The 17,647-nt window shown below is 45.7% G+C and overlaps 1 protein-coding gene across 1 annotated transcript in view; it reads left to right on the top strand.

Moving 5' to 3' along the window:
• Positions 1–10,724, top strand: part of LOC310874091 (uncharacterized protein) — a gene marked incomplete at both ends in the record, with an annotated part of 86,301 nt that extends 75,577 nt beyond the window's left edge. The window contains 4 exons of the mRNA XM_083786766.1: positions 4,339–4,536; positions 4,892–4,987; positions 8,497–9,823; positions 10,687–10,724. Of these exons, the coding sequence (XP_083642892.1) occupies positions 4,339–4,536; positions 4,892–4,987; positions 8,497–9,823; positions 10,687–10,724 (1,659 nt within the window). The remainder of the gene's footprint in view (positions 1–4,338; positions 4,537–4,891; positions 4,988–8,496; positions 9,824–10,686) is intronic.
• Positions 10,725–17,647: the final 6,923 nt, after the last annotated feature.

The following is a 17,647-nucleotide window of genomic DNA, read 5'->3' as shown; positions in this document are numbered from 1 at the left end:
TACTTGTCATTGTCACATTGTAACAGAAAGTGTAGTTCCGTCTCCACCTCCCCTTGAGAGCAGAGTGAACACAGTCTGTCTTCTCTAGGCAGCCAGTTCTGTCTGTGTCTGCCTGTTTCTACTGCCAGGCGGTGGTCGCTGAGTCTGTACATAGTCAACATCTTCCTCAGTCTTGGATCAGTAACAGTGGTCAGGTAGTTTGCCACTGTGTATTCTCGGTTGAGGGGCCAAATAGCATTCTAATTTACTTTGGGTTTTGTTGTGTTTTTCAATATGTGATAATGTTCTTGTTGCATTTTGATAATTTGGTTAGTGGAGGTTGTTTTAGTCAGGGGAGGGGGTGGTGGGGGTAAGACTCAGGACCAGCTGACTGAGGGGACTCCTACTCATGTTCTCCTCTTGGCATTTAAGGCCTGGTGATGGTAGGAGGTGGGGTCACTATTTTGAAGGTGCTTATGGAATTTGATGCTCTTTTCTGGATGTTAATTAGAGAGGGAATTGGCCAAGTTCCGCTCTGCATGCATTATTTGGAGTTTTTCTTTGAGTTTTTAATATATATTACAAAATTCTGTGTGAATAGTCTCAATTGGATGTTTGTCCCAATTAGAAAATTCCTGATTTGCCAGGGGACCCCACACTTCACTACCATACAGGGCAATTGGCTCAATAATTGATTTGAAAATCTTCAGCCAAATTCGAATTGGAATGTTAATTTTGATAGATTTTCTAATCATATAGAAAGCCCTTCTTGCCTTTTCCCTCAGGTCATTCACAGCCATGTTAAAATTCCCTGTGGAACTAATTTTTAATCCCAGGTATGTGTATGTGTGTGTGTGTTCTATGTTGGTGCAGCCAAGTAAAAATGGGTATCTGCTTCCCTGACATCTGGACCGTTTCTGGAAAACCATGACTTTTGTCTTTTTCATATTGACTTTCAGGGCCCAGGTCTGACAGAAGTGTTGCAGCTGATCTAGGAGCTGCTGTAGTCCTTCTTACAGTTGGACAGCAGCACCAGATCATCTGCAAACAGCAAGCATTTAATCTCTTTGTTCCCGAGGGTAAGGCCAGGTGCTGATGAGTCCTCCAGTGATTTTGCCAATTCATTTATATAAATGTTGAACAGGGTTGGACTTAGATTGTTGCCCTGCATTACTCCTCTACTTTGGGGAAGAAATCTGTTCTTTGTTGCCAATTTTTACTGCACATTTATTATTTTGATACATTGTTTTAATAATATCATATGTTTTCCCCCCACACCACTTTTTTAAATTTGGAATAGCAGGCCCTCATGCCAAATCGAGTCAAATGCCTTTTCAAAATCTACAAAGGCAGGAGAAAATTTTGGATTTGTTTTGATTAACGTGTTTTTCTACAAGGGTGTGAAGCGTGTAAATGTGGTCGGTGGTTCGGTTTTTTGGTTATAAATCCAATTTGGCTTTTTCCTCAGGATGTCATGCTCACTGAGGAAGTTCTGTATCGGTTGTTAATGATTGAACAGAAGATCTTCCCCAGGTTGCTGCTGACCAAATGCCTTCTATAGTTGTTCGGGTCATATTTATCACCATTTTTAAAGATGGGCGTTATTAGTCCTTGGTTCCAGATGTCAGGGAAATAACCTATACCTAGAACAATGTTAAACAGTTTCAGCAAGGCAGTGTGAACTTTATAGTCAGCATGTTTAATCATTTCATTTAGTATTCCATCTACACCACAAGATTTTTTGGTTTTGCAGACCCTGGATTTTTGTCTATTAGTTCTTTTTCTGTAATTGGGAAATCTAAAGGTTTTTGTTGATCTTAATGACGGATTCGAGTAGATCAAGTTTGTTTTTTGTGTTTTTTTGTGCCAAATTAGGTGTGATTGGAGCATATAGATTCTCAAAGTGGCTCTGCCATATGTCTCCATTTTCAATCGCCAATTCTTCTCTGTATGGTTTGTTCAATTTATTCCAATGATCCCAGAATTGATTTGTGTCAATAGAATCCTCAATTACAGTGAGTTGATGTTTGATATGTTGTGTTTTCTTTGATCTGATGGTGTGATGGTATTGTTTTAGAGTGTTCCAATATTGAAGTCGTACCTCCTGATTCTCCGGTTCTCTATGTTTTTGGTTAGATAGGATCCTCAGTGCTTTCCGTAGATTTCTGCATTCAGAATCAAACCATTTTTCAGTTTTCATATTTTTGTTTTTAAATTTAGGTGATTGAATTAAGTTTGATAAGGTTGCCAAATTGTCAAATACATGATTTATATCTTGCACAGCCATGTTTACACCTTCTTCGTTTTGAGGATATGACTGGATAAGAAAAGTATTTAGTAGTGATTGAATTCTGTGATTGCCAATTGCATGCTGATAATCATTTAGGCTGTTTTTGTTCCATCTGTAGGGCTGTTCTAATATGTATAGTGGACTGTTTTCAACTCCATTGAGGTGTGTTTGTGTTTGGTTTAAGTACAGAGTGATTTTGCTGTGATCAGATTGAGGCGACAAAGGATTGACTGTGAATGCCCTGAGGTGCACTGGATCTATGTCTGTTATCATATAATCAACAGTGCTACTACCAAGATGGGAACAATGCGTGTACCTTCCATATGAGTCCCCTCGTAGCCGGCCGTTGACTATGTACAGACCCAGCGACCGACAGAGCTGTAGGAGTTGTCTTCCATTCTGGTTGGTTGTTTTGTCGTAGTTGTTCCTGGGGGGGTATGATGGCAGGGGGATGCTGAGGTCTGGTAGATGTTTATTATTAATGTCACAGATGTTGTCAGGCTCTGTGCCTGTCCTGGCATTGAGGTCTCCACAGATCAATATGTTTCCCTGGGCCTGGAAATTACTAATCTCATCCTCTAATATGGTGAAACTGTTCTCATTGTAATAAGGGGATTCTGATGGAGGGATATATGCTGCACATAGATAAACATTTTCTTCAGTTGTGATTGTTTCCTTTTTAATTTTGAGCCAAATGTAAAAATCTTCTTTTTTGATTAATTGAATGGAATGTATTAGTTGTGTTTTATACCAGATCAGCATCCCTCCTGAGTCTCTTCCCTGAGTGACCCCCTTTAGTTTGGTAGATGGTACGATGATCTCTCTGTATCCTGTGGGACAGCCAGTGGACTCCTCTCCTTTACTCCATGTTTCCTGCAATATCACAATGTCCGGGTCTTCCAGTTCTCTCATGAAGTCTGGGTCTCTGCTCTTGGAGCCAAAAGCAAAAGACCTCAGACCTCGAATGTTCCAACATGCAACAGTAAAACACTTTTGCTCCATGAATAAACAGATATCTGCTGTACAAAAAATGAGATAAACATCAACTTGCCAATACTCTTAAACGGTAGGCTACTGTATAATATAAACTGAGAGAAATGTTTTTGTTATGCTCATCTTACTGATGGGGTGTGTGTGTGTGTGTGTGTGTGTGTGTGTGTGTGTGTGTGTGTGTGTGTGTGTGTGTGTGTGTGTGTGTGTGTGTGTGTGTGTGTGTGTGTGTGTGTGTGTGTGTGTGCGTGTGTGTGTGTGTGTGTGCATCTATTATTGTGCGAGTGTGAATTAACCTTTCACCAGGGCCCAGTTCCTATCAGGCGGGAACAGAGTAGGCTCAGCATCTGTTGGATGTCTTTTAGGTCATTATGTGGGGCGGGGGTGGGGGGTGTAGTGGGTGGTGCTGCTCTGCTCACCGCTTGGGCATAGCTGAGACTGCTTCGATGCCGCTCCTGTTGTAGACCTGGGGCTGCCGAGGGGGGTAAGAGGGGCTCAGGCCTGTTCTGCGGGGGGTTGTAGGATGGTGGTCTATCCTGGGGCAAGTTGCGCTGAGCTGGGTAGTCCTGGTGGTGTTGTGGCTGAAGTGAAGGGCCTCTCCCTGTAGGTCCAAGGAAGCCACGTGCTTGTCTGGGTGGCGCGGGTGCAGGGTGTCTGGTGCTTCTCTGTGGGGTAGCAGGGCTCCGGTTGAGGGTAGCATCCTTCAGGGTCCGGGCGAATATTGGGACTACGTCTCTAAAGAGGTGGACGTGATCATAGAGGCAGGATAGGTCAAGGGTGGGTGATGAGCCATGTGCACGTTTGGCTTGAGATGTATCTCTCTCTGTCTCTGTCTCTCTCTGTCTCTCTCTGTCTCTCTGTCTCTCTCTCTCTCTCTCTGTCTCTCTCTGTCTCTCTGTCTCTCTCTGTCTCTCTCTGTCTCTCTGTCTCTCTCTCTCTCTCTCTGTCTCTCTCTGTCTCTCTGTCTCTCTCTGTCTCTCCCTCTCTCTCTGTCTCTCTCTCTCTCTCTCTCTCTCTCTGTCTCTCTCTGTCTCTCTGTCTCTCTCTCTCTCTCTCTCTCTCTCTGTCTCCCCCTACAGGCCATCTACAGCTGCTTCAGCGGGGTGGAGGGCCTCCGCAGGGGGCCCCCCTCCTCCGGGGGGCCCCTGGGGGCCCACCCCCCTGACGTGACGTCCAGCTACGCCCACCAGGCCAACGTGCTGAAGATGCTGCGCGCCGCCAAGGAGCTGGTGTCCAGCGCCAACCTGGAGGGCTCCCTGGAGCACGCCACCAAGACCGTGCAGCAGTGGGGGGGGGGGGCGCCACGGGGGGGCCCCGGGGGGCCCCCAGCGCTCCACACCACAGGTAGAGGAGGGGCCGCCACTCGGAGCTATGTGTAAAGAAAGAAACACTCAAACACACAGTTCCACCAAGGCTCGTGAAAATAGTAATAATATTGCTTTTGGAAAAAAGTAAATAGTAATATTATTACATAAATCCCTTGTCCTTTTCCAACAGATAGCCTCCGCCGCCACAGAAACGGTCCCGGGCGGCGGCTTCGCCCACCACCACCCCTCCCCCCCCCTCCTCCCTGTGACCCCGCCCCCCCCGGCCCCCCCCTCCTCCTCCTCCTCCTCATGCCCCGCCCCCCAGAGGGGCGTGGCCCGCCCCACGCCGCTCCGCTACTCGCTGCTGCCGGCGCGACGCTCGGCCTCGTCGTGCCTCTACGACCGGCCCCTCCCCCTCCTCGTCACCCCGCCCCCCCCCCGGCCCCTCCTCCTTCTCCTCCTCCTGCCTCTACGACGCCCGGCCCCTCCCCCCCGCGTCCTGCAGCCTCAGCAGCCCCCACCTGGCGGACCCTCCCCCCCACTACCACTACCACACCACGGGGGGGAGGGGCTACGTGGACACGCCCTTCAGGCCCTACGCCGACCTCCAGGTGCTTCTTTTATCTCTGTACCTCTAAATGTTACTTAAAGGTATATTCTGTGATTTCACTCAAAAAACCTTAGGTTTCGTTTTTGGCTGTGGGACCCAAAGCCTTTCGTCCAATCAGGATAGAGAGTCAAAAACGAAACCTAAGGTTTTTTGACCCCCAGGGGTTAACTGGGGACAGGGAGGAACTCCTTATATGGCCAGCACACTCTATAGTAGGGAGGATTATCACAACAAAACAAAAAAATAAGTGATATTTGAATTAAGTGAAATCACTGAATATACCTTTAACCCATTCTGACCTGAGATCAGATTCTAAAAATGTTCTTCTACATCCTGACAGTTTTCCATTCTGACCTGAGATCAGATTCTAAAAATGTCTTCTACATCCTGACAGTTTTCCATTCTGACCTGAGATCAGATTCTAAAAGTGTTCTTCTACATCCTGACAGTTTTCCATTCTGACCTGAGATCAGATTCTATAAAAATGTCTTCTACATCCTGACAGTTTTCTGAAAAAGCTATGTTTCTATGTCAGTCGTTCTTCGATTTTTCAAAAATAGCAGACCTACAAGCTCGTAGCGCGCCACTCGGTGGCGCGCTATGAGCTTGTAGATCTGCTATTTTTAAATAGCTAAAGCATAACATGATGCTAAAACCAAAATGGGTTCCCGTTCAGAATGGGTTAAGGATTAAAAACGAGCTGAGCCTTAAACGTCCTATAGCGCATCCTCAATGATACGGGGCGAGATAAGAATATTCAGAATTGTTCCTATTTTATTTTTTTTGGCCCCTTCGCCTTTCGGCTGCCGTATGCTAACGCTCTGGGCTCATGTTAGCTTGTCATTGACTCACATGTTAGCGCGGCGGAAAGAATGACTCGTATCTCCTAATCCAGGGCGCTCTCCGTGGTGATGAATGGATCGATTATGCTGGCGCTTCATTTCTGCTCCTCATCCGTCTCTCTCCCGCAAAAATATCAACGCTTTTTGGATCATATATATCGTATAAATTAAAATGATCGCAATGTAAGCTATAGCAATGTAAAGTCAACTTTTTTTAGTAGATTGTTTCCGGGTCATGGCTTTCAGAGTAAAAGCGCTGAGACAACCCCGGACCACCCAGAGCTCCTATTTTGAAGCACTTCCTGGCACTGATTGATGACTGGTTTTAACCCATTCTGACCGGGCACCCATTTTGGTGTCAGCATCATGTTATGCTTTAGCTATTTAAAAATAGCAGATCTACAAGCTCATATCGCGCCACCGAGTGGCGCGATACGAGCTTGTAGGTCTGCTATTTTTGAAAGAATCGAAGAACGACTGACATTTCTACAATCTGATCTCAGGTCAGAATGGGTTCATCAGACCCAGTGTGTGTCCGGCGGAAACCTCGTATGAATCTGATCTCAGGTCAGAATGGGTTAAAGACGGAGTGCCACGATTTCTTCCCTACCCTAAAACATGATCGTCAGGTCTTATTGTTAAGGAGAAGGAAGACGTTTTTCTAAAAAAGTGTACAGTATTTGTTAAAATGATGTTTTTATGTGGACACGCCCACCGGTTCATTAAGTATGCCTGGTTTACCAGGGGGTGATCCATTGTTTTGGAGGTGGAAATAATCTTTTATTAGGTGCTGGATCGTGCATATTTCATCTCATTTTGACACTAGCAACGACGCAAAAAAAGAAAATGCTATTTATTATTTTTTAAACGCTGGATTAACTCCAATTAATGTAATCTTGGTTCTCTCGGGGCGTTGAAACCGTTGAGTTGAATGTACTTATAGTTCCTTTTCCGGCCGCTGCCGTCCGTCAAAACTGTTCTCATCTCAAACTGCCTCCCCCTGGCCAGCCGGGGCGCCTGATGGAGGGGAAAGGAACTGGTCTCTATACTGCCTCTCCCTGGCCAGCCGGGGCGCCTGATGGAGGGGAAAGGAACTGGTCTCTATACTGCCTCCCCCTGGCCAGCCGGGGCGCCTGATGGAGGGGAAAGGAACTGGTTGGAATAACGTGTTCTTTCCACGCGCTACGTCCAACCAGGGAAACTCCCCCCTGTCAGGTGTAAAGGAGCAACTTGGACACTCAGGCATGAAGGAAGTATGAGTTCAAGTCCGTTGCTCTCCCCTTGTCCCCCATATATGGAGACTAGGTTGGTCTCCCCTTGTCCCCCATATATGGGGACTAGGTTGCTCTCCCCTTGTCCCCCATATATGGGGACTAGGTTGGTCTCCCCTTGTCTCCCATATATGGGGACTAGGTTGGTCTCCCCTTGTCCCCCATATATGGGGACTAGGTTGGTCTCCCCTTGTCCCCCATATATGGGGACTAGGTTGGTCTCCCCATGTCCCCCATATATGGGGACTAGGTTGGTCTCCCCTTGTCCCCCATATATGGGGACTAGGTTGGTCTCCCCTTGTCCCCCATATATGGGGACTAGGTTGGTCTCCCCTTGTCCCCCATATATGGGGACTCGGTTGGTGGAGGGTGTGTAGAGCCCAGGATCACATTAGATGATTGACACAGGGGTGAAAAATGGGTTACAAAATCGTGGGATAAAAAATATATTAAAAAAAAACACTGTTCTCATCTCCACGTTCCAAAAGGTTAAAGGTCAACTCTGTTCTCATCTCCCCGATCCAAAAGGTTAAAGGTCAACTCTGTTCTCATCTCCACGTTCCAAAAGGTTAAAGGTCAACTCTGTTCTCATCTCCCCGATCCAAAAGGTTAAAGGTCAACTCAGTTCTCATCTCCACGTTCCAAAAGGTTAAAGGTCAACTCTGTTCTCATCTCCCCGATCCAAAAGGTTAAAGGTCAACTCTGTTCTCATCTCCACGTTCCAAAAGGTTAAAGGTCAACTCTGTTCTCATCTCCACGTTCCAAAAGGTTAAAGGTCAACTCTGTTCTCATCTCCACGTTCCAAAAGGTTAAAGGTCAACTCTGTTCTCATCTCCACGTTCCAAAAGGTTAAAGGTCAACTCTGTTCTCATCTCCACGTTCCAAAAGGTTAAAGGTCAACTCTGTTCTCATCTCCACGTTCCAAAAGGTTAAAGGTCAACTCTGTTCTCATCTCCACGTTCCAAAAGGTTAAAGGTCAACTCTGTTCTCATCTCCCCGATCCAAAAGGTTAAAGGTCAACTCTGTTCTCATCTCCCCGATCCAAAAGGTTAAAGGTCAACTCTGTTCTCATCTCCACGTTCCAAAAGGTTAAAGGTCAACTCTGTTCTCATCTCCACGTTCCAAAAGGTTAAAGGTCAACTCTGTTCTCATCTCCACGTTCCAAAGGTTAAAGGTCAACTCTGTTCTCATCTCCCCGTTCCAAAAGGTTCCCGACATCTACGCCTCGCACTCGGCCGTCGCCTCCCGCCCGCCGCCGCCGCCCGACGCCGACCAGCACGTCTACGAGGGCGTGGCCACGAGGAAGAGGAGGCGGAGCCGGAGCGCCGCCGCGCTCACAGTGGGGGAGGAGCCTCCTCCTCCGCCGCATAGGGACGGAGGAGGAGGAGGAGCCACGGAGAAAGACGGAGGAAAGACGCCGACCTCCTCCTCCGTCTACCTGACGGAGCTGAGCGTCCTGGACGACCACGACGACCGCCGCCGCCGCGGCTCATCGTCTCTCCACGCCGACCGCGGCGGAGGCCTCCTCTACGGCGGGGGGGCGGACGGCTACGGCTCCTGGCCCCCCGAGGACCTGGTCCTGAGAGGAGGAGGGGTGGTGGTGGGGTGGGGGGGCAGGGGGGGACCCCTACGGCGCCTCAGGCGGCGGCCATCCTTCCTCAAGGCCACGTGGTCCGGGGGCAGACTGCGCCACTCCTCCCCGTCGGTCGCGGCGGCCGCCGTCTCCCCCCCTCCCCCGTCCTCCTCCGCCCCCCCTCCTCTGCCCGACCTGTTCCCCACCACCGCTCCCCCCCCCGCCCGCCAGCCGTCCCCCAGCCCGCCGTCGTCACCCCCCCCCAGCGGCGAGGGCGAGCTCCCCTCCCCTCTGGTCCCGCTCCACCTGCTCCGCAAAAACAACCACAACCACCACCACCACCTCTGCCTCCTGCCGCGGAACCAGAACCAGGCCTACCTGCACATCCGGCAGGACCAGCGCCGCTGCAGGCCTCTGCGCCGCCTCCTCCCCCTCCCCGCCGCCGCGGCGGCCACCTATTGCGGGGAGGCGCTGGTGGTGCGGCGCCCGCCGCCCGCCGGTGGTGGTGGCGGCGGCGTTGTCGTCACCGGGGGGCCGGTGGTGATGGGTGTGGGTGGGGGGGTGCGCAGGGCCACCAGCCTGCTGGGCGGTGGCGGCGGCAGCAGGCAGTACTCCCACTACGTAAGCTCCTACCCGGGGCTGCCGCTCTACCACGACCCCCTGGACCTCCACCTCCACCACCACCACCTCCACCACCACCAGACACCACCGGCCTACCGCCACCGCCGCCTCCACCAGGAGGGCCTTTACGGAGGCCTCTACGGGGCGTACGCCGTCGTCTACCAGGGGGGGGGGGGGGTCGCAGCCCGCCGGACTGGAGGAGCCCCCCTTCCCCACCAACGATGGGGGAAGCCCCGCCCCCGCCTGCATCCGGAGGCCCTCCTGGAGACGAGTGTCCAGTTTGGAGTCGGAGGTCTGAGGTCTGCGTTTTGGGCTGAGGTGGAGAAAAGCGGAAACCAAAGTGTGGTTTTTTCACAAACTGTCGTCTCCGAATCGAGCTCGTGCTGCGACGTCACCGTGTTGCCATGGCGACGATGCCGCGGCCTCGTGGGGAGGGGCTGTTTTTTTAATTGATCTTTAATTGATCAATTTATCAATTTAATTGATGAAAGGAGGGACTCTGGGAACTGATCCAAAGCACGGAATGTTCAATCCTGGAGTGTCTACGGTAAAACACTGCGTGAAAAGAGAAGATTTCCCCGTAAAGTCTAGCAGCGTATACAGTTAATATACGGTATTATACAGGTGTGATGGTACATACAGTTAATATACGGTAATATACAGGTGTGATGGTACATATACAGTTAATATACGGTTAATATACAGGTGTGATTGTGGTACAATTCGGGAGTTTTACGGGAGTTTGTTGGAGAGTTTAACGGGAGTTTCCTGTAATATATACACCTCCGTATTCCTTGCTCTTTGCGCAGTGAGTGTTTTTCTTCACGCTCGCAACGTTTGGACTTACGATGAGTCGCTTTGGCCGTGCGCCAACTATGGCTCACAGATCCGCGTTCAATGGAACAAATATCCCATAGCTGGATTTTTAGCGGCAAAACATACCGTAGACCCGTTTCGTGGTCGTCTATAGTCGGGGAGGTAAAACGACCCGCGTGTCGTCAGGGGGAAAAGTCGGAAAGTCTAAAGTGTGTGACGTTGAATCGATGAACGATATCCTCTCCCAAAAACGATGTTCTACTTGAAACGATCGGAGCAGAAGAGATTCACACCCGTGTGAACTGAGTGGTGCAGCTCCGTGTGGGGGTCCCCGGGGGGGGGGGGGGTCCCATGGGGGTCCCCGGTGGGGGTTCCCGGATCTCCCAGACGCCGGCCCCGGTCCCGGCGAGCCGCCCCGCATCTGAAACGGTCGAGAGATGACCCCAGGGGGTCCCTGGGTCTACTGTACTGTACTGTGACTGTACTGTCACACGCGGAATCACACAAAAGGCTGCTAAAAAGAAACTCAGCTTCCCATCATGCACCCGTGCACAGTGTGATGCTCAACAGTGCGCCACTTTGTCACCTGCTGGTGGTACTCTACACAGACATGCATAGGGACACACGAAGCTCCACAGAGGAGGAGTGGCGGAACCACTCAAAAAGCACTGTATGCCAAAGGGCGCTGAAACACCAGGCGTGACACTGTGTTGAGCACAGCTCCTAGTAGCACATGTATCCGATGTATACGGTATTACCGTACATACATACCATAGAAAAAACATGCAACTCCCCTCTCTCTCTCCCCCCCCCCCCCCCCCCCCCCACCCTCCTCCTCTCTCTCTCATTAGCAGGCAACAGTGCAGCACTCTCTCTCTCTCTCTCTCTCTCTCTCTCTCTCTCTCTCTCTCTCTCTCTCTCTCTCTCTCTCTCTCTGTTTCTGCACAACAGCGCCCCTACTGGTACTCATTATACTGGCGCTCATTAACCCATTCTGACCTGAGATCAGATTCATACGAGTTTTCCACTGGACACACACTGGTCTGATGAACCCATTCTGACCTGAGATCAGATTCAAAAAAATGTCAGTCGTTCTTCGATTTTTCAAAAAATAGCAGACCTACAAGCTCGTATCGCGCCACTCGGTGGCGCGCTATGAGCTTGTAGGTCTGCTATTTTTCAATAGCTAAAGCATAACATGATGCTGACACCAAAATGGGTGCCCGGTCAGAATGGGTTATACTGGCGCTCATTAATGAACACATACACTGTAAATCCCTGGAACATGTGACGCGTTTAAACCTAAACACCATGTGTGTAATAATAAAATGCCAAATGTTTATTAATGGTCATAAAATACAGTAGAACACGAGTTCACTCAAACGCCTCACCAGAACACCTAGTGTTTGAATTCTAAAACACCTATAATATGACTGACTTTGATTGTAAAAAACTAAACACGTTTATGTGTTTAAAAAGTGTTACTGGCGATTAAACATGTTCTTCTGTTTATAATCTAAACACTGTGACACGTTTAAAAAGTGTTACAAATATGTGTTTAAAACTGTTTATAACCTAAACGCTTGGGTTTAGTGTGTAGGTGAACACACAGGGGAACACGGACATTGCTGTTCCTTGGAGTGTTTGCACCGCTCAAAAACTACAACAAGTAATATAGAATATGTGGCTAAATGTGGCTAAATTTGACTGAGGGACTGCCATTGGATTATTTTTTAACCTATTCTGACCTGAGATCAGATTCATACGAGGTTTTCCACTGGACACACACTGGTCTGATGAACCCATTCTGACCTGAGATCAGATTCTAAAAATGTCAGTCGTTGTTCGATTTAAAAAAAAATAATAGCAGACCTACAAGCTCATAGCGCGCCACTCGGTGGCGCGCTACGAGCTTGTAGATCTGCTATTTTTCAATAGCTAAAGCATAACATGATGCCAACACCAAAATGGGTTCCCGTTCAGAATGGGTTAATGTTGCCATGTCATACAAAAGCAGGGAATGCCATGCAGAGAAACAGCGAGTTGAGAAAACAGGCTTGAAAAGGTTCACTTATGTGGACTCTAACATTACATATAGCTACATGTTTAAAGGACCACTTCACCACTTTTTAACCTATCTTCATATAATAGGTCCTCACTAATAATCTTGAAAGAATGACGCGATTTCTTTCTACTCGGTCTGTGTCTCATAGGAGGGCTGTGGGCAGTTCAAGAAACCGTCTTCCAGTGACATCATCGATGGGTAATACAAGCTAATAAAAACTGCAGGCTTTCTAGTCCTGAAAAGTTGCAATGCGAAAATGGAAGCCATCGTTCTCACGATAATGAAAATCCAAACATTTTTGTAAAAAAAACTTGTTTAAAAAAGAATCTGCCTAATGATGATGTCACTGGAAGACTGTTTCTAAACTGCCCACAGCCCTCCTATGAGACACAGACTGAGTAGAACAAAATCGTGCCATTTTATCATGATTATTAGTGAGGACCTATTATATGAAGATAGGTTGAAAAGTGGTGAAGTGGTCCTTTAAGGAGTTATTTCATATGTACATGTCGATTTCAGCTCTGACATTTATCTCAGACATGCTCTAGTATGTGAAGAGTCTGCCTGTGCTATTAACTCATTTTGGATTAAAAAAAGGTTGCGCGATGGCCAGAGATGGGCAAAATACATTGAAAATGTATTTTGATACAAAATACAAATACTGGGTCAAAAAATGTATCTAAATACAAAATACAAAATACATCTTCCATCCCCATCGAAATACAAATTACAAAATACAAAAAAGTATTTCAAATACGTTTTTCAAATACATGTATTTCAAATACTGCCCATCTCTGATGGGCAAAATATATTGAAAATGTATTTTGATACAAAATACAAATACTGGGTCAAAAAATGTATTTAAATACAAAATACATCTCATTTCTTCCATCTCAGCGAAATACAAATTACAAAATACAAAAAAAGTATTTCAAATACGTATTTCAAATACATGTATTTAAAATACTGCCCATCTCTGATGGGCAAAATATATTGAAAATGTATTTTGATACAAAATACAAATACTGGGTCAAAAAATGTATTTAAATACAAAATACATCTCATTTCTTCCATCTCAGCGAAATACAAATTACAAAATACAAAAAAAAGTATTTCAAATACGTATTTCAAATACATGTATTTCAAATACTGCCCGTCTCAGGCGATGGCAGGCTCTCAGTCAAACCTGGTCACATAATGTCTGTTCCATGGTTTGATACGGGAATAAGTATTAATATTACAGTACTCGTGAGTGTACTTTGAAGTGTGTGTGTGTGTGTGTGTGTGTGTGTGTGTGTGTGTGTGTGTGTAGTATGTTTCTGTAAGACTTGTATTAGAGAGAAAAGCAGTGGTGGATTTTTATTTTTTTATTTTTATTTCAAATTATTGGTACCAATTAAAGTAAAAGTTCCCAAAGGTCACATTTAAAAATGTATAAAAAAAAGTATTTCGAAAATAGCAGATCTACAAGCTCACAATGTGTCGCCATGCGACACATTGTGAGCTTGTAGATCGGCTATTTTCAAATGGCCAAAATGTGTATATATATAGGGCTGAAGTGGTTAGTGTATGTCTCGTGATAATACTAATAATCATAATCTACAGAGTAACTAACTCGAGTTTTACTCAAGTACAATATTTGGATCGTTGTAGTAATGTATGTACTGGAAAATTGGAAATACTCAAGTAAAGTACAGAATAGATACCTCAAAATTGCTTGAACAGTGCTTAAAGGGACACTTCACCCTTTTTGCAACAAATATATATGTTAGTGACGTTTAGAAGCTTTAGAACACTTTCCTGGGGGTCTTTATGTGTGTAATATTGTGGTTTTAGATATTTTAGATTTCAGCAGTGAGCCCAGTGTCTCTGATGTCATGGACACTGGGCTCACTTCCTTCCTGCACTACAATTCCCATAATGCTTTGGTACAAGTGTCCCTTTAAGTAAATCGTATACTTAGTTTAGTTTCCACCACTGGAGAAAAGAAAAGTATTATATCGCAGAAGCATGGCGTTTCCTGATGAGTATTTGGATACTGTTTTGATGTTTCAGATCTAATGCGAGGTGTAACAGATCTAATAGGAGGTGTAACAGATCTAATAGGAGGTGTAACAGATCTAATAGGAGGTGTAACAGATCTAATAGGAGGTGTAACAGATCTAATAGGAGGTGTAACAGATCTAATGGGAGGTGTAACAGATCTAATAGGAGGTGTAACAGATCTAATGGGATCTAATACTTGCTTGTTGCACACTAGTATAGGCCATAAATGGCCAACTAGTGCGCAAGCAGAGCGCGCAAGTACTTTCGACCGTTACAAACTGTCACTTTTGATGCGCATATGCACCGTCCCAGCAAATTGTGCCTGATACGGCGACAGTGGTGCCAGATTACATACGTGTATACACAGGAGCATTACCTTTAACACTAGCAAGGCTGAAAAAAAATCACTCCTACTCAGTCTGACTATATCGGCCCATTCGACCGCTCTCCCCCTTTATCCCCCCCACCCCCGCACCACTCGTTCACACCTCTGGAGCTGGAGACGTCATTGTTGCCTACACGCACTCACTTTTATTTTTTATTTTCTTCCCTCTCTTATGAATACATTATTATACACCCAATGAAAATGTACACTTCACGGATTATATATTTGGAATTAGGACAATCGGTAGAAAATTGGCCGAGAATAGCACAATAGCACATTAATTGTTGCCTAAATGTATACGCACTTTTCTGAAAATGGTTAATCTGCAAGCTGCCCCATTTCCTTTTCAACTTGATATGTTTCGTAGAGAGGGCATACACAAGCCAGAATTCCGTGGTTTACATGAGCAAAAAATAAGCGAGTTATGTAAAGAGGGGTGGAGGGAAAAAGGCGATTATTTGGCACAATCAATCAAATATATATTAATTACATCGCGTAGCCTATAATGTTTCCCCCTCTATATAATAGAGGGGGACAATATATAACTCTAATGTCGTATTTCGTCATGTATGTGAACTATATGCTGCTTGTAATACTGTTGGTCAAAGTAACTAGTAGTTGGACAGGCTAAATATAATAGTAGGCTATAAGCCCGTTTTCAGCTAAATGCTTTTTGTTCTCTTTTCTCCAGGCTCATATACCCGCATCGAGATGAGCTAGCTCTGCGACAGCCGTGCTGTTTTCAATTAAATTACTTGCAGTATAATATTAATAAATACTACATCCTATATATATTGTTTGTCTGTCTAATCATTCAAATGTTTTTCTGCATGCATATTGCATAGTTTATGTAAGCCTGAATTAAAGTCTGATTACGGAGGCTTTTTCCCCGTCTCACAAACAACGAAGCCTATAAATATTGTCTGAGAAGTTGAGAATTGGTGTCATGCACATATATATGCACCACACATTCCTGCTGTTGTCACCACGCGGTAAATAATGAATACTTTGTGTTAATTCAACCATGTTTATTTTTTCTTATTGTTCACAATATCAGAAAGCATGAAAGAAAGCAAATATAAAGCGGAATAAAATCAGGGAAAACACAAATCCTACGCATTAGTTTCTGTTGCTATACTTAGAGACACTTGACACATGTCATTGTAAATGTTCCCGTACATGTACCACATTGGCCATGTATTGCGTAAATCCACATCTTGCCTTGGATGGGAAGAGTTGCTCATCGACCGTGATGTTTCCTCCAGGCACATAGCAAGATATGCAGTTATCTGTGAACTGATTCCAAATGTCCGTTATTGCAGCAAACTTGTCTGTTTCTTTGCGTGCTTCTCTGGTGTCCTTGTCGTCAAATCGCAGGTATCGCATTATGGATTTGAAACGGTCACGAGACATTGTTTCTCTCACCGTCTCATTCCCCCATGCCCCTTTCGCCCACAGTTGATTCAATGGATAACCAGATGTCGACATCGCACGAATGAAAAACACGCTGATGAATGCTTTCAGTTCAGTAACAGACAGATCCCATTCTTGATTCTGTCCATCACTGCGGGCAAACTTCACTGTGCAGTCTTTGACGTTTTCCAACATGTCGGGGTCAAACATACACAAAAAACTGCTCAACTCGTCGTGGATTCTGACTTTGGCAAAAGCAGTAGGACCTGGCCTGGCATTTCCCCTCACTGTATATGTATCTTTATTCTTTTCCCTTTTTGCTTCCTATATGATGAATTCCTGTTCTACTGGCTGGTAGCCTATGTCTTGTATAGGGCCTTGTATATCTGTTTATTTTAAGCATGCCGCCGCATTCTGTCAGAGCAGAGACATATTTATTTAAAATAATCCTGTTTCGCACGGCACAGCGGCACGCCATCACTATATATACAAATGACAGGGAGAAGGTGTAATGGTTATTACAACGCAAAAATATATACATAATAGGCTTTGATGTAAAGACATTTTAAATGATTATTGATTATTAGAAAAGGAAAATAAATCACCTGCTGCGGTACTGGCCCTTTCCAAGGTATGGAAATCCATTCAGGAAGTATTTGCTGTCCAGGTCGGCAGCAATCCAGAACTTAATTCCAACAGCATGCAGGATGCATAATTCTCAACTTCTCAATATTTGCCTATATTTTACAGAACATAACTTAACATTAAATGCAGTCTATTAGTATTGACTATGCATAGTATATAACTTATAACGTAAGCCTAAATCGAATCTATAAACGAAAAATAAAATAAAGAAAGAAAACCTGCACTCTCAATGGGCACTATTTGGTCACATTCGATCATAAAAACATTTAGGCCTACATGGGACAAGCTATATATATATATATATATTTCCCTATTTGTCTATTGGTATGTCTCTAAATGTTTTGATGAATTGAACAATGTGGACCCTGTTGTAAACAAGTGTAATGCTTCATTGGGTTAATATAGTATGTTTTTGAACGAATATTTGGGCCTAAGCAGTTTTTTGTGTGTGTGTGACCAGTGTTAGTCGACTCGGAATTGCAGCCATCCGTAGGTGCCCTTTGTGTCAGTGTGCGCCTGCCCAACCCCCCCAACCCCTGATGTGTGGCACCTATACGGATGGCTGCAATTCGAAGTGGCCTCTGTAAAACCTGAATCCCCCCCCCCCCACCCCATTTCCCGAGTCGACGAGCAACACTGGTCACACACACACACAAAAAACTGCTTAGGCCCAAATATCCGTTCAAAAACATACTATATTAACCCAATGAAGCATTACACTTGTTTACAACAGGGTCCACATTGTTCAATTCATCAAAACAGTTAGAGACATACCAATAGACAAATAGGGAAAT

This window comes from Protomyctophum parallelum (assembly GCF_964188405.1).
Source record: "Protomyctophum parallelum genome assembly, chromosome: 17".
Lineage (NCBI taxonomy): Eukaryota > Metazoa > Chordata > Actinopteri > Myctophiformes > Myctophidae > Protomyctophum > Protomyctophum parallelum.
Note: the sequence above shows the minus strand (reverse complement) of the source record. Positions and strands in the feature narration are given on the sequence as shown.